This window comes from Rattus norvegicus, chromosome 8 (assembly GCF_036323735.1).
Source record: "Rattus norvegicus strain BN/NHsdMcwi chromosome 8, GRCr8, whole genome shotgun sequence".
In the NCBI taxonomy this organism is placed as follows: Eukaryota; Metazoa; Chordata; class Mammalia; order Rodentia; family Muridae; genus Rattus; species Rattus norvegicus.
This window is the reverse complement of record NC_086026.1, coordinates 54,013,508-54,035,809: the sequence shown is the minus strand read 5'-3', so window position 1 is coordinate 54,035,809 and position 22,302 is coordinate 54,013,508. Positions and strand designations below refer to the sequence as shown.

Below are 22,302 nucleotides of genomic sequence, written 5' to 3'. Positions count from 1 at the left end.
TTTATTTTATTTTATTTTTTTTGGCTAATATCTACAAGTACTTTTACCTTTCATCTAAGCAGCTTCTACTTCCAGAGTTTCTTTTGGTTGGAATCTTGCAGTTCGTAGCCTTTCCACTTAGCAATAAGCATTGAAGATTCTTCCTCACCCTTGGAAATCTCTAGGAATGTAGGAGGAAATACTGAAAAATAGCAGTTTTGTCTCTTTAAGATGCCTGAATACAGGGTTGGGGATTTAGCTCAGTGGTAGAGCGCAAGCACAAGGCCCTGGGTTCGGTCCCCAGCTCCGAAAAAAAGGAAAAAGAAAAAAAAAAGATGTCTGAATACATCATCTCCTGTTTTGAGAAGCAAAGGGTGGTGATAAAACAGAAGGGTGATTTTAAGATTTGCCTCCAGAGGTTGGAATCTGAAAGTAATGTGTAAAGGGACAGTCACTGATGGCAACCTTGGCTCTCATTTAAGGTGGTCCCTGAGAATGGATTTGAAGTCTTCAGAAGAGTGTTTGTAGACTTCGAAGGAATCAGCTTGCGCAGGAAGTTCCTCAATGGCTTGGAACCAGAAAGCGTCCACGTGATGATAGGTACGGGCTGTCAGGGATGGCAAGGCTAGGTTACCATTTGTGCTTTTCTGGCCCTCGGTTAGAAAGTTTTCTCCTCGTCCTTTCTTCTCACCCCTTCTCCTTTCCTTGCTTAGGCTCAATGACGATCGACTGTTTGGGGATTCTGAATGACCTCTCTGACTGTGAGGATAAACTCTTTCCTATTGGATACCAGTAAGTCCAGTAAAGAGGGCACGGCAGCCCTGCAGCACTGCTCCAACTGCGTGGGTTGTTAAATGTGGAGGGTACTGGGTAGCTGCCGTTAACCATAGTAAACCACCACCAGCCAGTTCTCATAGTTAGTCTCAGGCTGTCCAACAGTCACGGTCCCGGGCCTCAGCCTCATGAGTGCTGGGATTATAGGTTTGCATTACTCTGCTTGGCTAAAAGACTGTAAATGTAGTCTGGCTACATAGTGATTTATAACCTGTTGTGTGAATTAAATTGTTGAAGTACTTGACAAGCCGACAATGTAAGATCAAATCCACAAGCACTTGGGAGGGAAGCAGAGGCAGATGAGTCTCTCTAAGTTTCAGGCCAGCTAGAACCACACGGAGAGCCTTGTACATCTCCCTCGTCAGAACCTCATTTTGGAATGCATACTGCAGTTCTGAATTCCAGCTCTCTTATCACATGTGTTTGCCTGATAGTTCTCCATACAAACATGAAGCAGTTGTATTTCCCTTGTTTTGTAGGACTTTACTGACAATGGAGTGCCTTGTGTTTGAGCTGTTTTTAGAGTCTCAAGTTCAGTGCACTGTAAGGCGTTGATCCTTCATGGAAGGCCGTGATGTTATAGTTACTAGTTGTCTTTTTCAGTGGTTTAGAATATTTTACTATTTCTGGTATTGTTTAAAGTCATACAACTTTCTGAGAGCATAAGAAACATCAGGGACTTCACAAAGTTAAAAAACCACCACATTTGAACAATCTCTACGAAGAACCTAAGAAATAAAGCTATATTCTCTGAGTTGAGGAGACCAGAGAACCCATGGTGGGGAGAAATTTGGGAAATGATAGGTTGTGCGTATATCGTCTGTTGTGGGTTTTTTTCTTCCCATTTGCTAGGTGTTCTCGGGTATACTGGAGCACCACAGATGCCCGCAAGCGCTGCGTGTACACATGCAAGATCATGGAGTGCCGTCCACCTGTCGTAGAGCCAGATATCAATAGCACGGTTGAGCATGATGACAATAGGACCATTGCCCATAGCCCATCATCATTTATAGGTTAGTCCCAATCCAAGTTGGACTTGAATTTAAGTTTGTGATATGCACTGGGATTGAAAAATGGCAAAGTCATTTAATTCGGGATACCTCATTTGCTTCCAGTTAGACGTTTATCTAATAGCACTCTTTGTGTGTGTGTGCATGTGTGTGCGTGTGTGTGTGTGTGTGCATGCATGTGTGCGTGTGTATGTGTGTGTGATGTGCATGAGATGTGGCTGAAGACGACTTGTGGGACTCGGTTCTCTCCATTCACCATGGGTTGCAGGGACTGAACTCAGATTTAAGGCCGTTAGCCCATCGCAGCCTGCCAGCCCCGATAGCGAGCTGGCTTTCTATTGATTCATTTGCTAGCTATTTTGACTGAGCTCTTTTAGTTACACGTTTTCATTTGTCATAGAAGCTTCATGTAAGGACAGTCAGAGCACAGCTGCAATTCTCAGTCCTCCGTCACCAGACCGGCCTCGTTCACAGGCCTCAAGCTCCTGCTATTGCCATGTCATCTCAAAGGTCCCTAGGATTCGAACACCCAGCTACTCCCCTACACAGAGGTCCCCTGGCTGCCGCCCATTGCCTTCTGCAGGTAAAGGACTTCTTTGACTCACTGACCACTCTCTTGGGCAACCTTAACTTTGTGACTTTGACTAACCAAAAAGTTGCCTATAACAGGTATATCCAAATGGTTGAACTAGTGACTTGGCACATTTGTTCTGTCCTTGATCGGTCTTCTTTTTTCTCCCTTGTTCAGGAAGTCCTACCCCAACCACTCACGAAATTGTCACAGTCGGTGACCCTTTACTGTCCTCTGGTCTTCGGAGCATTGGCTCTAGGCGTCACAGTACTTCTTCCTTGTCACCCCTGCGGTCCAAGCTCCGGATAATGTCTCCAGTGAGAAGTGGGAGTGTTTACTCCAGGAGTAGTGTTTCCTCAGTCCCCAGCCTTGGGACTGCTACAGATCCCGAGTCCAGTGCCAAAGCAACGGATCGCGCAGGGCCGCTGAATTCAAGTGCTAATCTAGGGCACAGCACTCCCGTCTCTTCAGGCTCACAGAGGACAGTGGTCACTGGAGGCTCCAAAACTAGTCATCTGGATGGGTCGTCATCCTCAGGTGTGAAGCGGTCTAGTGCTTCAGACTTGGCACCCAAAGGCTCCTCGTTAAAGGGAGAGAAAAACAGAACTCCAGGTTCCAAGAGCACAGATGGATCTGCACATAACACAGCTTACTCTGGAATTCCTAAACTGGCACCACAGGTTCTTAATGCGGCTCCTGGGGAATTAAACGTTAGCAAAATTGGCACTTTTGCCGAACCCTCTACAGTGCCATTTTCTAAAGAAACAGTCTCCTACCCACAACTCCACTTAAGGGGACAAAGAAGTGACAGAGACCAGCACATGGATTCTACCCAGTCAGTAAAACCCTCTCCAAATGAAGATGGCGAAATCAAAACCTTGAAGCTCCCTGGTATGGGCCACAGGCCATCCATTCTGCACGAACATGTAGGGTCTAGTTCCAGAGACAGGAGACAGAAAGGGAAAAAGTCTTCTAAAGAGACTTGCAAAGAAAAGCATTCCAGTAAATCCTTTTTGGAACCTGGTCAGGTGACAACTGGTGAGGAAGGAAACCTAAAGCCAGAGTTTGCTGATGAGGTGTTGACTCCTGGGTTTCTTGGGCAACGGCCATGTAATAATGTTTCATCTGATAAGACTGGGGATAAAATCCTTCCTCTTTCAGGAGTCCCTAAAGGTCAATCCACACAAGTGGAAGGATCTTCCAAGGAGTTACAGGCACCCCGGAAGTGCTCAGTCAAAGTGACACCTCTGAAAATGGAAAGTGAGAATCAGTCCAAAAACACCCAGAAAGAAAGCGGCCCTGGTTCCCCTGCACACATGGAGTCAGCGTGTCCAGCAGAGCCAGCCTCAGCTTCCAGAAGTCCGGGAGCTGGCCCAGGGGTTCAGCCAAGCCCCAACAATACCTCATCCCAAGATCCTCAAAGCAACAACTATCAGAATCTTCCAGAACAGGACAGAAACCTGATGATTCCAGATGGCCCCAAGCCTCAGGAGGATGGCTCTTTCAAAAGGCGGTACCCCCGCCGCAGCGCGCGTGCCCGGTCTAACATGTTCTTTGGGCTCACCCCGCTTTATGGAGTCCGGTCTTACGGTGAAGAAGACATTCCGTTCTACAGCAGTTCCACCGGGAAGAAGCGAGGAAAGAGATCAGCAGAAGGCCAGGTAGATGGGGCCGATGACTTGAGCACTTCGGATGAAGACGACTTATACTATTACAACTTCACCAGGACAGTGATTTCTTCTGGTGGGGACGAGCGTCTGGCATCCCATAATTTATTTCGGGAGGAGGAACAATGCGATCTTCCAAAAATTTCACAGCTGGATGGTGTGGATGACGGGACAGAGAGTGACACCAGTGTCACTGCCACAAGCAGGAAAAGCAGCCAGATTCCAAAGAGAAATGGGAAAGAAAATGGAACCGAAAATTTAAAGATCGATCGGCCCGAAGATGCTGGCGAGAAAGAGCATGTCATTAAGAGTGCTGTTGGCCACAAAAACGAGCCAAAGCTGGATAACTGCCACTCTGTGAGCAGAGTGAAAGCGCAGGGCCAGGATTCCCTGGAAGCTCAGCTCAGCTCCCTGGAGTCGAGCCGCAGGGTCCACACAAGTACCCCCTCAGACAAAAACTTACTGGACACCTACAACACCGAGCTCCTGAAGTCAGACTCTGACAATAACAACAGTGACGACTGTGGAAACATCCTGCCTTCAGACATCATGGACTTTGTACTAAAGAATACTCCGTCTATGCAGGCTCTGGGTGAGAGCCCGGAGTCCTCTTCCTCTGAGCTCTTGACTCTTGGTGAAGGACTGGGTCTCGACAGTAATCGGGAAAAGGATATGGGTCTTTTTGAAGTGTTCTCTCAGCAGCTGCCAGCAACAGAGCCTGTGGACAGTAGTGTCTCCTCCTCCATCTCAGCAGAGGAGCAGTTTGAGCTGCCTCTTGAGCTGCCATCTGACCTCTCTGTCCTGACCACCCGCAGTCCCACCGTCCCCAGCCAGAATTCCAGTAGACTGGCCGTAATCTCGGATTCAGGGGAGAAGCGAGTGACCATCACAGAAAAGTCAGTCACCTCTACCGAGGGCGACCCAGCCCTACTGAGTCCAGGAGTAGACCCTGCTCCTGAAGGCCACATGACTCCTGACCACTTCATCCAAGGACACATGGATGCTGACCATATCTCCAGCCCTCCCTGTGGATCAGTGGAACAAGGTCATGGCAACAACCAGGATTTAACTAGAAACAGTAGCACTCCTGGCCTTCAGGTACCTGTTTCCCCCACTGTTCCCATCCAGAACCAGAAGTATGTGCCCAATTCTACTGATAGCCCCGGCCCATCTCAGATCTCTAATGCAGCTGTCCAAACCACTCCACCCCACCTGAAACCAGCCACTGAGAAACTTATTGTTGTTAATCAGAACATGCAGCCGCTTTATGTTCTCCAGACTCTTCCAAATGGAGTGACCCAAAAAATCCAGTTGACCTCTCCTGTTAGTTCTACACCCAATGTGATGGAGACAAATACCTCGGTATTGGGGCCCATGGGAAGTGGGCTCACCCTAACCACAGGACTAAATCCAAGCTTGCCACCTTCTCAGTCTCTGTTCCCTCCTGCTAGCAAAGGACTGCTCTCCATGCCTCATCACCAGCACCTACATTCCTTCCCTGCAGCTGCTCAGAGTAGCTTCCCACCCAATATCAGCAGTCCTCCTTCAGGCCTACTTATTGGGGTTCAGCCTCCTCCAGATCCCCAGCTTTTGGGTTCAGAAGCCAACCAGAGGACAGACCTTACTACTACAGTGACCACTCCATCCTCTGGACTCAAGAAAAGACCCATATCTCGTCTGCACACTCGAAAGAATAAAAAACTTGCTCCCTCTAGTGCCCCTTCAAATATTGCCCCTTCTGATGTGGTTTCTAACATGACACTGATTAACTTCACACCCTCCCAGCTTTCAAACCACCCCAGTCTGTTAGACTTGGGGTCACTTAACCCTTCATCTCACCGAACTGTCCCCAACATCATTAAAAGATCTAAATCTGGCATCATGTATTTTGAACAGGCACCCCTGTTACCCCCACAGAGTGTGGGTGGAACCACTGCCACAGGGGCGGGCTCATCAACGATAAGCCAAGATACTAGCCACCTCACGTCTGGGCCTGTGTCTGCCTTGGCATCCGGTTCGTCCGTCCTGAATGTGGTGTCCATGCAAACTACAACAACCCCTACAAGTAGCACATCAGTTCCAGGACATGTCACCTTAGCCAACCAGAGGTTGCTTGGGACCCCAGATATTGGCTCAATAAGTCATCTTCTAATCAAAGCCAGCCACCAGAGCCTGGGCATTCAGGACCAGCCTGTGGCTTTACCACAAAGTTCAGGAATGTTCCCCCAGCTGGGGACCTCACAGACTCCCTCTGCTGCTGCAATGACAGCAGCATCTAGTATCTGCGTGCTCCCCTCTTCTCAGACTGCAGGCATGACAGCTGCATCCCCTCCCAGGGAGGCTGAAGAACAGTATAAGCTACAGCGAGTAAACCAGCTCCTAGCTGGCAAAACTGGTACCCTGTCTTTGCAGCGGGATCGGGATCCTGATTCTGCTCCGGGGACCCAGCCATCCAACTTCACCCAGACAGCAGAAGCTCCTAACGGTGTGAGGCTAGAGCAGAACAAGACTTTACCCTCAGCTAAGCAAGCCAGCTCCACCTCTCCAGGGAGTTCCCCATCCTCTGGACAGCAGTCAGGAAGTTCCTCAGTGCCAGGTCCCACTAAACCAAAACCAAAAGTCAAACGGATTCAGCTGCCCCTAGACAAGGGGAGTGGCAAGAAGCACAAAGTTTCCCATTTGCGGACCAGTTCTGAAGCACACATTCCACACCGAGAAGCCAACCCAGCGCCCCAGCCCTCAGTTAAGCGGTGAGTGATGTGCAACTTAATTCTGCAGCTGTGGACTTGTGTGCCCTGGGTGTGAGTCGGCTGCAAGGTACTGACTGACATGGTACTCGAGCGAGAGTTTTCATCACTTAGGCTTTTGGTAGTGATCAGAGAGCAAAGACCAGCTTCTCCGTGCATGGTTTGACTGGGGACTGCAGCGTTGATTGTCCTTTGATTTATTTCAGACACAGTGCTCACATAGGGTCTCTTTCTGTTCTGCTGAAGTTTGCAGGGATGTGAGGGAATGATAGTCTTGTCAAACGAACAAGGGCTCCTACTGTGGAGTCTCATGGAGCCTTCTGTTTTTTTTTTTTTTTTAAAGATTTATTTATTTATTATATATGAGTACACTGTACCTGTCTTCAGATACACCAGAAGAGGTTATCGGATCTCTTTACAGATGGTTGTGAGCCACCATGTGGTTGCTGGGAATTGAACTCATGACCTCTGGAAGAGCAGTCCCGTGCTCTTAACCGCTGAGCCATCTCTCCAGCCCGAGCCTTCTGTTTTTTAACAACCTCATTGGAAGTATAACATAAAAAGAATAGAGGAATTCCCCTCCCCTTCTGCCCTCTTACTAGCTTTTGTGACCATGGTTACTGTTGCAGGCTTATGAATTTTATGTGCCCAATGCATATTTGCTGACGGTTGCTTGAAAAGATCAATTCTTTCTTGTAGGACTCCTAGGGCGGACAGGGAGCAGCAGGAAGCAGCTGGAGTGGAACAGCCATCACAGAAGGAGTGTGGGCAGCCTGCAGGGTGAGCTGCAGATGACTGTTTACCACACGTAAAACAGGCGCCCTCCTGATTCGCACTGGTTCTGTTTTGTTGTCAAGAGCATTCTTCATAGGCATCACTTGGTGTGGATGGATGTCTTTAATCCCAGAACTGGGGAAATGTAGGCTAACCTCTGAGTTTGAAGCAATAAAAGCCACATACTGAGACACGCCCACCGGTCCACCCACCACCACCACCACCACCACCACCACCCCTGCCAAAAAAAAAAAAAAAATCTTTCTGTTTTAATGAAACTAAGTAGTTTAGGAACTAAATACAGACAGGCTTGTAAAACAAAAACGAGGTGGAATAAATTTATATTTATTATTTATGTGTGTGTGTATGTGCACTTGTATAGCATACATGTAGAGAGGTCAGAGAACAATTTTGTGCCATCCTTTGTCTCCTCCTGCCTTGATATAGGCTCTAAAGATCAAACTCAGGCGGCCAGGCTCGCACAGCGAGTCATTTTACTCTGAGCCATCTTGCTGGCCCACCTTACCCTCCCCCCCTTTTTTCTTTTTCTAAGCTAGGGTTATTTAAATAATTTCTATTGGTTCCTGTTTGCCCTGCTCCCCACTTCTCAGTCCGTCCCTAGGAGTGGCTTTGGTGATGGTTGGGTAGGACTTTGTTGCTTTGGTTTTTATTATTCTTATGTACTTCGGTGTCTCACCGGCATGCATGTCTCTGTGAGGGTGTCAGATCCCCTGGTACAGGAGTTACACACAGTTGTGAGCTCCCCTGTGGGTGCTGGAACTTGAACCCTGGCCCTCTGGAAGAGCAGCCAATACTCTTAACCACTGGAGCATCTCTCCAGCCCCCTGGTTTGGTTTTACTCTGCAGATATCTCTTATGTGTGTGCACTCTTCGTAAACGTGTTACATTACATGGATGCCTGCTGTACTTCCCGTTTGTGTTTTTGCCCGTGCTTGTTTTTATATACCTCTTCCAGGGCTGGCGTGCGTGCATGCGTGCATGCTGTGTTCCAAGTGTACTTGGGCTGTTTCGGGAGTTATTAAATCAGAAAAAGTGAAAGTAGATGGTACCATCGGCTCATGCAGCTTAGCTGTGTTTTCAGCTAACTTAAATTCTGTATCACTGTCCTGAGAGGTGGCTTTGTATTTTTCCTCCTGTAAGATCATGAGAAGAATTTCAGAGATACAGTCCACAGTCTCAAAGTCAGATACTTTTTGGCAACATTTGGGGAGAAATTTCGTAAAGCATGGTCTTAGGGCCGGAGAGATATGGCGTAGGTAAGGATGCCCTGACAGAGCACCCAGGCTTGGATACAGTGCATCTCCGGCGTCTGTGGGCACCACACAGTCACAGTCCACCCACGCACACTAAACATCTTAAAGCTGATCAGCTGGCCTAAATCTGATTCCCGAATCTCAATGGGAGGGACCATTCAACACCCGGGCATGCACACACACCCCAATAATAAATACAAATTTTAAAGCTCTTTATGCACATTTTCTTGGTAGTTGTTTTTAAATAACTGATGGAGTATGTGGCAGATTGTGAATGGTTGTTTTTATCTTTGAGTTGAAAGCCGGCTGGCCTTGTCTCTCATGTCTGGTTTTCTTTTCATTCAGACCAGCGACTGCTCTCCCAGAGATCCAGGCAACACAGAATCCAGCAAATGAGCAAGAAAACGCAGGTATGTGGTTGACTATGGTTAGAGTGCAGAGCTCTAAAGCTAGAAGAACTGTGTGAAAATCATGTGCTGGGCATGGCGGCGCACTCGTGTAACCCAGCGCGTGGAAAGCTGGGACAGAACTGGGAGTTCAAGGCCAGACTGAGCTGCACAGTAGGCTCGAGGGCAGCCTGTGCTACGTCACAGCCTAAAATACAAGAGAATCGCTGCATTGTCTCCTGATAGTCTCGCTGGGAGGGAAACAGCTAAGGTCTCAAGAGCTAAGCTGCGATGTGAGGTTGGAGGGTCCCGGCGTCTTCAGTTGTGTTGTCCTCATTGACCTAGCGCTTTAGGGTAGCCCAGGCTAGCATTGACCATCCTCCCTCAGCTTCAGAACAGTAGGGTTATGGGCAGGCATCATCACACCTGGCTCCGTTCTCTTACCTTTAAAAAGGAGCCCAGCTAGGCTTGGTGTAGCCTCAGTACTTGGGAAGCAGAGACAGACAGCATAGCCTACACAGCAAGCTCCTCGGCCATGCTGGGCTACAGACCAAGAGAGTCAATAATGACACCTACCTCGGTGGTGGTTAGGGTGCCATGAGATGATATGGGTGAAGTTCTAGAAGACTGTCTGGGAAGACCATGCTCCATAGGAAGGGGGATTTGTGTTTGCTTTGGTTTGGCCTGACCTTGATCCTATTGAGAACAGTTATGTATGAAAAAGGAAGATCACATTGCCATACCAGAAGCTCTGCTATAAAAAAGAAATCTATTAAATATACCACCATATGTGTGCATGCATACACACACACACACCACACACACACACCACACACACACACCATACACACACACACACACACACACACACACACACACACACACCATTTTAGTACCCAGGGCAAGTTCTTGAGCCTCGGTGCTCTTACTGGTGAATGGTGATAGCACTAGATACAGCATGTCCCCAAAAATGCATGTAGAGGAAGTGGTTCTCAACCTCCCTGGTGCTGTGACCTTCATGCTATGGTGACCCCCCCCAAACCATAAAATGATTCTTTTTATTTTTCCTTTTTTTCGGAGCTGGGGACCAAACCCAGGGCCTTGCGCTTGCTAGGCAAGCGCTCTACCGCTGAGCTAAATCCCCAACCCATAAAATGATTCTTGTTGCTACTTCGTAACTGTAATTTTGCTAGTGTCATTAATAGTAATGCAAATACCTGTGTTTCCCGGTGGTCTTGGGCAAGCCCTGTGAAAGGGTCGTCTGTTAGGAACCGCTGGTGCAGACCATTCTGCACATAGCACTGGGTGCACTCTGGCTTTAGCAAACACTTTTTTCCGTCATAGAACCAAAAGCAGTGGAAGAAGAAGAGAGCAGTTTCAGCTCTCCTCTGATGCTTTGGCTCCAGCAAGAACAAAAGAGGAAGGAAAGCATTACTGAGAGGAAGCCCAAGAAAGGACTGGTTTTTGAGATTTCGAGTGATGACGGCTTTCAGATCTGTGCGGAAAGTATCGAAGGTGAGTGGCTCGTTGGGTCAGCCTTTCATCAAGCCTGCTGCTGGTGCCCCTCTGCTCAGGGGAGCTTCCCTTGTTGAAGAACCACGATTATTCTTGAGGGTACTGAGAGCCGCTCTTCTCCACACCTCCTGCAGTGCTGTCTCCTCTCTGTGGCTCTCTCCTCCATGGCTACCAGCTCTGCCTGTTCTGCCTGCTGCAGCAGGGAGGCTCTTTACAAATGTTATGATCCGGTCTCAGCCATTTAGCCCTGAGCTCTCAGTAAAGGCTGTGGTTTTAGTGACGGCCTCCTAGGCAGTAAGTACTAGGAAAGTTGAAAGAAATGAAAGGTCACTGGGTGAGTTGGGGTTGTCCAAAACCTGGGAAGAGGACCAAACAACAGAGCCATTGAAAGGTGGATCTGGAAGGGCTGGGGATTTAGCTCAGTGGTAGAGCGCTTACCTAGGAAGCGCAAGGCCCTGGGTTCGGTCCCCAGCCCCGGAAAAAAAAAAAAAAGAAAAGAAAAAGAAAGGTGGATCTGGAATTTGGGGTAGCCAAAGAGGCATGCAGGGAGCTTTGCACAAAGAGAATGTAACAAAAACTCTGGTTTTCAGTAATATTGGATGAAAAATGACTTTGAACAGTGAAAGGGAAACTGGAAGGTGAGTTAGGCACAAGCTGGCAAGAGAGTCCACAGTGACAACCACTGAGGCCTGTGACATAATTCAGGAAGCTCTGTGTGTGTGCCAGCTCCTTACAAATCAGGCCGAAACCAGATCTGATACAACTTTTTAAAAATTAAATAAACGTGACTGGGGTGCAGATGAGTGTGAAAGTTCTTATCTAGCATGTAAAGAGCCTTAGGTTTGATCCCCAACACCTCGGAGGGAATGGAGGAGACTGAGAGCTACTGGGAGGCGTGGAATTCTTGAATATTGCTTTTGCAGAAATGCCAGGTAATAAAGACCACATGGGAAAAGAAAGGAAGTAAGGACTTGGTGACTATGTGGGTATGAGTAGAGAGAGAACAGACAAAGGTACTCGGGCCTGGATGTGGCCATGCAGGCTTCTAATCCCAGCCGCTATAGATCGAGAGGCAGAGGGCTACTTGAGTTCAATCAAGACCACCCTAGGCAGCACAGTAAGAATTTTCTAATTAAATAAATAAGAAAGAATTTGAAAGTGTGAGTCCTTAAGCTGGGTGGTGGTGGCACATGCCTTTAATTCCCAGCACTTAGGGAACAGGGGCAAGACAGATCTCTGTGAGTTTGAGACCAGCTTGGTTTATAGAAAATTCCAGAAGCAGGGCTCTCCTGTCTCTCTCAAAACCCTGTCCCCTCCCCCCAAAAAAGGAAGTGTGAGTCCTAAAAAAATACATAGATGAACATGTATGAAGATTTAACAAAGCTGGTAGTGAACTTGGCGAGCTGGAGCGTCCCTGCAACCCCACCACTCTGGAAGCAGAGCCAGGAAGGTTGCCACACAGTCAAGGCCAATTTGGGCAATGCAGTGAATTCCCAGCTAGCCTGGGCTACAATATGAAACCTTGTCTCATTCATTCATTCATTCATTCATTCATTCATATATTTACATATAAAATGATCCCTGTCCTTTTGTTAGAACTCACTGTAGATCAGACTGACCTCAAACTCACTGGGATCCATGGGCTTCTGCTTCTAGAGATGAGATTGAAGGCAGACACCACCACACTCATCCTTGCTAACCTTTTAAAGAAATTAATTTTAAGGTTAGGAATGGTGATGCATCAAGAGACGTGGATACTCTGGGGATTCAGGCGGTATGAGACTCTGGCTGCTCTGGCCCGTGGTGTGCCTGGTCGCTGCTCACATACCGAACTGACTGAGGATAGCAGGGCACCGACGTCAGCTGCAGGGTGATTCTCCACACCAGGGACTGCATGCTACTGCCAGTGAGACATGATGGTACAAATTCTCTTCTGCCTACACTGTTCTTCTCTTTCCTTTCAGATGCCTGGAAGTCACTGACAGATAAAGTCCAGGAAGCACGGTCAAATGCCCGCCTGAAGCAACTCTCATTCGCAGGTAATGGCTGCTGCTGCTGTCATCTTGCCACAACCTCCTAATATTCTGGCGTCTTGTTAGTGTAAGCCACAGAATTGAATCTTCAACTACTTAAAAACTATTTCAACAGATAGTTCAGGGCTTTAGGATGTAACTCGTACACCATCCAGCCTACCCATTTGCATACAGTTCAGTGGCTTGCAGTGTCTCTGCAGGTCTGCGTTACTATCTTACGACCTTAGCTCATTCCTCACCGTGGCGCCTGTGGATCTGCCTAGTCTGGCTGTTCACACGAGGGAATCGTAATCTGTGACTGTCTTCTTTCACTTGGTGCTTTTAGCGTCCTTTCTACCCTAGGGCATGGGGCTCAGTGGTTATGCTCAACTCCCTCATCAGTAGAGTTTTATTTCTAAATGTGCCACAGACATGAGAACTTCATCTTTGTTGGCATAGAGAGCTCATTCACAATAAACACTTCATCCCCTATCTAATAATAATAGTGCCAGAATCTTTTTTGCAGTACTGGGGATCTAAGTACTAAGATGTCAGACCATCCTAGGCAAGTACTCCATCCAGCCATTTTTAGAGGCCCTGAGAAATAATATTGTTGTTAAAATACTGTATACTTAATAAAGATGTGTACAACGTGAGTGTTTGCTACTGCAGAAAGAACCTTGACAGTGATTACAGAACCTCGATTACAGTGTCTTGTATCTTTAAAATGCCTTTTAGCTATCCATGCCAGAACATTTATACAATGTGCTGGCATATTTGTTTTTACTATTTTACTGGGTTTTTATGCATCTACTTTCCTTCTAACCCTATTCCACCCTAATCCCTCCCAATCCCCTGACACCAGGTAGAAGAGAAAGAAGGTTAGAGGGGTAAGGAGGTGTAGACCTGTTTAATCTCTTCCTGCTGATTAGGGACAATGAGTTTCTTGGGGCAAGTCCAGTATACGTTGTCAGGATAGCTCCAATTTCTTCTTCTCTCTTTGCTCATGAACATTGACAGTCTGTAACAGCAGCAACCGGGAGCAGCAGGGGAAGCAGCATCTGCCCGTCTCTTCTTCTGAGACCTCCCACCTCTCTTGGGGCTCTGGCTTTTATCTCCTCCCCAGAGTCCCCAGAATTCCAAACATAAGCAATCTGCATGACAAGAATCATGCCCCTCCTAGAGCATAAGACAGTCATATTAGTAGCTGTGAACCCACACCTGGGGTTGAAACAAAAACATACTCACATAACTGGGTTTTTTAAGAAACCAAAGTTCTCGGGGTTGGGGATTTAGCTCAGAGGTAGAGCGCTTGCCTAGGAAGCGCAAGGCCCTGGGTTCGGTCCCCAGCTCCGAAAAAAAGAACCAAAAAAAAAAAAAGAAACCAAAGTTCTCACTATAAAATAAAGAGAAAAGTGGAATGCTTATACCATTGTGAAGATGAGGTGTGTTGAGTTCTCAGAGTGCTGACCTAGTATATATAAGGCTGTTGTTCAACTTTCCCAAAGACAAAACAACCCTTGTGATTCCTACGTTGGGTGGCCATTGTGAGCATGAGGTGAGGTGGCATGTGGCACCTCTCTACATTCAGCACACAGGAGTTGGGCCAGAGCTTGGTGAGAGCAATTTATGATAGCTGTTCATCACGCTGACAGATGGGCCCAGCGTTATTTCACTAGCATTCTAAGGCTAATTCTAAATGTCTGATGTCCCTGACCCCTGGGCAGCCTCCGGCTGCTACTCACTAACACAGCCGTTTGTTAATGCTGCACAGCTTCCTGTTGGCTACACCGCTTACCACCCTGGTGCCTTTCAATCCATAGGTGTGAACGGTTTGAGGATGCTGGGGATTCTCCACGATGCGGTGGTGTTTCTGATTGAGCAGCTGTCTGGTGCCAAGCACTGTCGGAATTACAAATTCCGTTTCCACAAACCAGAAGAGGCCAATGAACCCCCCTTGAACCCTCACGGCTCAGCCAGGGCTGAGGTCCACCTGAGGCAAGTTCTGTTTGTCTGATAAGCGTCTGAGGTCCTGGCTTTGTTATCTAATGACAGCTCTTGTCCCACTTGCCTTCTGAGATCTTTGGTAGCAACGGCACCATCTTGACTCCTTTATTAGAACATTTCTCTAAAAACAAACCTTAATCTTTTGGCTCCAGGAAGTCAGCATTTGACATGTTTAACTTCCTGGCTTCTAAACATCGACAGCCCCCTGAGTACAACCCTAATGACGAGGAAGAGGAAGAGGTGCAGCTGAAGTCCGCACGGTACGTGGGCGTGCCCAGTCACCTGACACCTCAGGATCCTGCAGCTCTTGCATTGAACACGAGTTTAACGCAATGTACAGTAGACTGCTGCTCCTCCTAGGAGGCTGTGATGAGGGACAGTCATTAGTATTTGTGATTTGTTAATAGTCATCGGAACGCCACTCTTCAGCTGGGCATGGTGGTACACACCTATAATCCCAGCACTCAGGATTTAGAAGCAAGAGTGTCTCAGGTTTAAGATCAGCCCAGCTATGACATTCCGAGCTTAAGTTAAAAGCCCGCCCAGGTTACATAAGACCCTGTCTCAAAGAAAACTAACAAACAGAAGTGTGTGAGGCCAGTCGTGGGGTGGCAGTTTCCTGGTGACATTTGGAAGACTGAGTCACAGTTTACACTGAGGTAGCAGTAGCTGGCTGCTAACAAAAATATGAAATAGAAGACATTTGAATAGTTGCAGGGTGCACATATTCTTTAGCAGTAATCTATCCTAGTAACTGTTCATGTGACACCAGTCACCACTGTCCTAAAGAGCTGTGCGGACTAATGAGGAACTACTGATCATGGGCACGTGCCTGTGGTCCCAGCACTTGAGAGGCTGAGGCAGGAGTGTGTTGCCTCAAGTTCCAGGTTAGCCTGGGTCACAAAGACCTTGTCTCGAGAAACCCACAGTGAATTAAGGTGCAGTGAGGTCTCAGGAGGCAGGAAGAGAGTCTGAGGCACTCTTAGCAGAAAGTGAGCAAGTGGGCTCACCCTCAACCCACTCCTCAGAACACTGAGTTTATAACGTCATTCCTCTCCCTTAGGAGGGCAACAAGCATGGATCTCCCGATGCCCATGCGGTTCCGGCACTTAAAAAAGACGTCTAAGGAGGCGGTTGGTGTCTACAGGTAAGGCTGTGGTTGTAGAGTTTCAGAAAACTAACATTTTTCCAAATAAAGTGGACCAAATGCTAGAATGACATCTGTCCTTCGGTTGAGGTTTCTGTAGATTTATTGCAGGGCACACCACACTCCTGCAGTGCTTGGTGGAGTGGTCCTTAAGTGTTTAGTAATCTGTCAGTACAGTTCATACAAGTGAGGCAGGGCCACACTTTCTTCACATATTCACACAATTAATTAATTTGGAAAGTTTGTGTTTTGCTGTCTGGAGAGATGGCTCGACCATTAAAAACACTCCCTGCCCCTGCAGAGGCCCTAAGTCTGGTTTCCAGCAGTTGCTGGCTGCTGTCTGTAACTACAGTTCCTTCTGACTGCCACAGGCAGCAGACATGTACATATGCAGGCAAAACACCCATGCACAGAAAAGGTAAATTAAAAACTTTTTTAAAGGAAATTTGTGCCTATTTTTTCCGGTCTCCATGACCTAGGTCTCCCATCCACGGTCGGGGTCTTTTCTGTAAGAGAAACATTGATGCAGGAGAGATGGTGATTGAGTACGCCGGCAACGTCATCCGCTCCATCCAGACGGACAAGCGTGAGAAGTACTATGACAGCAAGGTGCGTGCTGCAGCTTACTCCCTGGGTTCTTCTACTGCTGTAGGTAGGGGCCATCCAACCTTAGCGTGACCCTTGGATCCCAAAAGAATGCCACACTTTCACCCCAGAGGGAGGTCGCTGCTTTTGTTGTCGCTGTTGCTGGGCTCCTGTTGTTTGGAGGCGGAGCTGAGCCCACAAAACCTTTTTAAAACATTGTGCATATTTTGTGATGAGCCCATAAGTGTTCTGACCTCTTCTAAGGATTAATAAATAGAACTGTTCTTTGATGATTGGTCTGTGGATCCCAGGATCAAAACTACATGGCTACAGTTTTTCTCCGGTCTATTGCCTATAATCTAGAAACTCCTTCAAAAAAGCATGTTTAAAAAAACAAATAGGTACTGTGAGAAGTGTGTAAATTGTAGGAGAAACTTGGCTCCTGTGTGGCTACAGGTAACATCAGGCAGCACAGCAAAGGTCTTTAAACCTGAGTGATAGCAAGTTCAGCCAGGTATGATCAACACCTAAGCTAGCATGGGAGGCCTCAGGTTCAAGGCCGATCTAGGCTACATGGGGAAATCCTATGACGAACCCTAAGATGGCTCGGTGCTCAGCCCCTGCTGTCAAGCCTGGCGAGCTGAATTATGTCCCCAGAACCCATGTGGTAGAAGGGGAGATCTGACTCCCAAAAGTTATCCTCTTACCTCCACCCACATCCACAGCACTTGAAAAAAAGCCTAAGTTTAGGGTGGGGAAGTGGGCAAGGAGCCATTGGCCATAGACAGACAGTGGTAAACTGCTTGCCTGCTTAGCAGTTGTAAGACCTTAGGTTTGAGCCAATAAAATCATAAATAAATAAAACGGTTCCTTTTCCTTTGTGCGTAGGGCATTGGTTGCTACATGTTCCGAATTGATGACTCGGAGGTAGTGGATGCCACCATGCATGGAAATGCGGCACGCTTCATCAATCACTCTTGTGAGCCTAACTGCTACTCCCGGGTCATCAATATTGATGGGCAGAAGCACATTGTCATCTTCGCTATGCGTAAGATCTACCGGGGGGAGGAGCTCACCTATGACTATAAGTTCCCTATTGAGGACGCCAGCAACAAGCTACCCTGCAACTGTGGCGCCAAAAAATGCCGGAAGTTCCTGAACTAAAGCTGCTCATCTTCCTGTGATGGAGTACCAGGACCCCGGGCCACCTAAAGCCATGCTGAAGGACATCCCAGCACTCCAGAGCTCCAAGGATTGAGCGGGCAGTCGAGGGTCCTCTGGCTGAGCACCCTAGTGTCCACATGCACATCATGTGATCATAGTCTTGGAGAGAGAAGGGTCTCAAAGAGAAAAGTCCCCAGATGGCTTTCTCCCGGGGCCTCTCTGATTGTCGAAAGACCTGGGAAACTGGGTCCTGGGAGATTTGCCTGCAGGGAGCATGCAGAGGGTTCCTTACAGTGGGCGATGGGGTCTGAGCATGTCCTCAGAGAGCAGTTTGTCATCCTCATCTTAGCCCTCTCCCAAGCCCTAAGAGCGACGGGTCGGACAAGACCCCAGATACAGGGTTGGTGGGATCCCTGGTAGTTTGCCAGTTAGGCCAGGCCTGTGGCCATCTGGTGGTTTTCCCTACTATCTGCCCACTTAAGAGTTCGCTTTGGTTGGGAGACAGGTTTCCTAGCACCTCTGGTGTCAAAGGCTGTCTTGGGGTTGTGCCAATTAATTACCAAACATTGAGCCTGTGGCTATAAGTGGGAGCGTTGCCCTGTGAGCCTTACCGTAGCCAGTGACCTTTCTTGATGATAGGAGCGGCTTCCTCTCCATTCCTTCTCTTTATTCCCTTCTCCCCTCCTCCATCCTTCATCTGCTGCTTTCCCATTCTTCTTTCTGGGTAGCGGGAGCTCACCTCCCTGCTCGAGGACACTCCTACTCGGTATAGGAAGTGCCTACAGAGAGTCCCCTCGCCTGTAAGCCCTCCAGGTGGGGAAGTGGGCAGGAGCCATTGGCCATAGCCAGATGGAGTTTGGAGATCTCATAAAGCTCCATTGAGAGTTTTAAAGAGACATATGTAGCAAGGTTTTTTTTTTAACAAGAGGCTAGAGAATATTTAAATAGGATACAACAGCAGAGTACAGTAGCCAGGATAAACGCCGGCCCTTCCTGGGACATGCTTACTTCCTTTCCCCTTCTGAAGACATAGGAAGATGAATTTCTAAAAGGTCAGTGTCCAGCCGAAAGAACACTAATCAGATTTCAAGGCCCCAAACTTGGGGGACCCGACCACACTGCTGAGGGACCTCTGCCACCTGTGTGCAGCCCGTGGCTGAGCAAAGTTAATGACACTACTGCCCTGATTACTCCTTAGGATGTGGATAACCAGCAGCAAATGTTTCTTTCTTCCCCCAAGACAATGTCTTGAGCCTGTTAAATTAAGTCATTGGATTTTCCTCTGTTCTGTTTACAGTTTACTATTTAAGGTTTTATAAATGTAAATATATTTTGTATATTTTTCTATGCGAAGCACTTCATAGGGAGAAGCACTTATGACAAGGCTATTTTTTAAACCGTGGTATTATCCTAATTTAAAAGAAGATCGGTTTTTAATGACTTTTTATTTTCATAGGATGAAGTTAGAGAAAATATTCAGCTGTCCACACAAAGTCTGGTTTTTCCTGCCCAGCTTCCCCCTGGAAAGTGTACTTTTTGTTGTTCCATGTGTAGCTCGTTTGTACCCATTGACATAAATGTTCCTTGGGTCTGCTCTTTATAGTAATTGAGAAGGAAGGTCACCCGCTCCATTAGGCCACTGCCCTCCATGGCCAAGGGATGAGGGTACAGAACCCTGGCCCACCAATTCCTCCTCTTTGCTGCATTGCCCCTCTCCCTCTGGGTCGGCTCCAGAGTGCGAGCAGCAGGCTCCATTCGCTCCCCTTTCTCTCTCTGAGTTAGCAACCAAGAAGCTGCAACTTGATCTTTGCCATCTCTATCTGCCTCATAGACCAACCATCTCCTTTCCTTCTCTGCCCACCAAGTCCTTGTACCTGCAAAGAACCCACTGACCGCCTCCTGCCCTCTCGGAGGCAGCCTGTTGAACCTGAAGCACAGTATGACCACTCACGATCAAGCAGATCTCTGCACCTGCCACAAGGTTTCAGGGTAGCGTAGTCCAGGTGGAGGGCAGGGCACCCTTTCTCTTATGGAAGTCAGCAAAGCAATATGATGCAGCCCAGAACTCTGCCAGGACTCGTGGCTCTGCTGTGCCTTCCATTCTGGGCTCCCTTTCCTTCCGTGACCTTAAGAACTTTGTCTGGTGGCTTTGCTGGAACATCGTCACTGTTTCCACTGTGGGAAGCCCAGCACTGTGGCCAGGATGGCAGAGAGTCCCTTGTCATCATGGAGAAGTGCCAGCAGGGGACTGGGGAAAAGCACTCTACCCAGACCTCACCTCCCACCCTCCTTTTGCCCATGAACAAGATGCTGTGGCCCAAGGGGTTCCACTAGTGTCTGGTTTCCTTTCTTATTGCACTGTGTGAGGTTTTTTTGTAAATCCTTGTATTCCTATTTTTTTTTATGAAAAAAAATGTAAGCTGCATTTGTTACTGAATTGATTAATGCACTGATGGGTCATGCGTTCATCTTGAGAGAGACCCAAAGGCCAGTCAGAGGGTGGGGGGAACTCAGCTAACAGACCTAGTTACTGCCCTGCTAGGCCATGCTGTACTGTGAGCCCCCTCCTCATCCTCTTTCTACAACCCCAATCCCTGAGGATGGGGGGAACCCACCTTTCCTCCTCCTCCAGCTGGTTTGCCTTGCCCGCCCACCCACTGTCAACCACAGAGATGAGAAATTCCTCTTTCAGCTCAGCCTTGAGTCCATTGCCAAAATTCAGCATACCTGCCAGCAACTTGGGGGATAAGCCAGAGTATCCCCACAAGCGGGAGAGAAGGCAACAAAACAGAAGGCACAGCTGTCTCCAAAACACATCTGCTTTGTTTTGAAAGTGACCAGGAGAACCTCTGCACAGAAGTGCAGGTTGAGGACTTTGCGCTGGGTCATTCCCAAGAATCCCCCAAGGGGCAACCCACAGCCCCAGGAGTGACAGCTGCGGACCTCGTAGGTTCTTGGAGAGCCGACTCACCTCGGCTTCGCTGCTAGAACCTGTTGTGGCTGCATTTCCTGGTGGCCAACGACAACTGTGTAACCAGAATAGCTGCATGGCACTGACCCTTTGGTCGGAACTTGGTCCCTGGGCTCCTTCATTGCTGCCCACTATGTCCAGCACAACCCCTCCCTGTTTTTAAACCAATCGCAACTAAGGAGGAAACCCTGGCACTTCTTAGGTTTTCAACCCAAACTCCTTTGCCAGGACCCAGCTCACCTCTGTCATCCCCCGGCCAATCCAATAGGCACCGTGCAGCAACCTCGATTTAGAAAAAGAAAAAAGAAAAAAAAAGAAGAAAAAAAACTAAAAATAATTTTAAAAAAATATACAACACACATACAAGAAAAATCTCTTAATGAATGTATCTTTCTAAAGGACTGACTGATGCTCAATCAAATACCTGAAAATACTAGAGGTCACAGCCTCAGATGTTAACTTTTATTGGATTTGGGATTCTTTTTCATAGAAACCAAGTTGTTTTTTGTTGTTGTTGTTGTTGTTGTTGTTATTGTTGTTGTTGTTTTTTAAGGAAAAGCGGGTCATTGCAAAGGGCTGGGTGTAATTTTACGTTTCCTTTCCTTCGTTTTAAAGCAATACAAAGTTACTGAGCAGATAGTTTTGTGCCGAATCATGAATACCAGTCAAGTCTCACACTCTGAAAACTTGCGGACCTTTTCGTTTGTTTGTTTGTTTTGGTTTTCAAATAAATATAAATATATATATATATAGGAACTAATATAGGAATGCACCATTGTAATGAAGCCTAGTTCAGTCCACGGCTTTTACTTCTCTTAACACTATAGATAAGGATCGTGTGACAGTCGCTAGTCAAGGCAGGGAAGTGTCAGGCTCCGGTGACGCTGGCACCGCACTTGGATACCAGGCGCCCACGCAGAGCAGAGCTGGTGTCACCTGGGTTCTTCCTGCCTGTGAATGTTGCCAGTCGGTACCTGTACTCCTCTCTACTTTTGGTTATGAATGTTGGGGTCACCACCTGCATTTAGGGGAAAATTGTGTTCTGTGCTTTCTGGTATCTTGTTCCAAGGTACACTAGTTCTGTCTTTCAACCAAGAAAAAAAAAATAGACTTGTGGTGTTTTTTTTTTTTGTTTGTTTTGTTTTTTGTTTTCTTGAACTTTAACGGTCTCCTTAGCAAATACAGGTAGTTGAGTAATTGTTTCACGAGCTGAACAGTGACAAGCTTCATTTCTAGAATAAGACATTTCTCTACAGCTGTGTCATGTACAATGGATCTTCTGGGTTTTTTTTTTTTTCTTTCGTTTGTTTTGTTCTGCTTCCCTTTTTTTCCTTGTGTTCTTCCAAGCTTCTGGTTAGAGACAAAATGGGGTGGGGGGAAGGAAAATATGTCTAAAGTCCATCAGTGTTAACTCCCTGAGACAGGGATGAAGGAAAATACTTTAATAGTTCAAAAAAAAAAATAATGCTGAAAGCTCTCTACGAAAGACTGAATGTAAAAGTAAAAAGTGTACATAATTGTAAAAACAAAAAAGGAGTTTTTAAACATGTTTATTTTCTATGCACTTTTTTTTATTTAAGTGATAGTTTAATTAATAAACATGTCAAGTTTATTGCTGTGCTCTGCCGAGCTTCCTTTTGGCCTTGGGGGTGGGGTGGG

The 22,302-nt window shown here is 47.3% G+C and overlaps 1 protein-coding gene across 10 annotated transcripts in view; it reads left to right on the top strand.

The window, feature by feature from the left end:
• Positions 1-22,263, top strand: part of Kmt2a (lysine methyltransferase 2A) — a 75,673-nt gene extending 53,410 nt beyond the window's left edge. For 4 of the 10 annotated variants that reach the window (XM_039082348.2, XM_039082347.2, XM_039082345.2 and 1 more), the window contains 14 exons: positions 462-579; positions 693-771; positions 1,666-1,826; positions 2,224-2,406; positions 2,572-6,811; positions 7,508-7,588; positions 9,202-9,266; positions 10,587-10,757; positions 12,722-12,796; positions 14,593-14,767; positions 14,929-15,036; positions 15,840-15,923; positions 16,403-16,532; positions 17,397-22,255. In XM_039082348.2, the coding sequence (XP_038938276.1) occupies positions 462-579; positions 693-771; positions 1,666-1,826; positions 2,224-2,406; positions 2,572-6,811; positions 7,508-7,588; positions 9,202-9,266; positions 10,587-10,757; positions 12,722-12,796; positions 14,593-14,767; positions 14,929-15,036; positions 15,840-15,923; positions 16,403-16,532; positions 17,397-17,672 (5,946 nt within the window). In that variant the 3' untranslated portion in view covers positions 17,673-22,255. Of the gene's footprint in view, positions 1-461; positions 580-692; positions 772-1,665; positions 1,827-2,223; positions 2,407-2,571; positions 6,812-7,507; positions 7,589-9,201; positions 9,267-10,586; positions 10,758-12,721; positions 12,797-14,592; positions 14,772-14,928; positions 15,037-15,839; positions 15,924-16,402; positions 16,533-17,396 lie in introns of all 10 variants that reach the window. The other 6 variants (XM_063265435.1, XM_039082346.2, XM_063265434.1 and 3 more) reach the window with 4 other exon arrangements.
• The last annotated feature ends 39 nt before the right edge of the window (positions 22,264-22,302 follow it).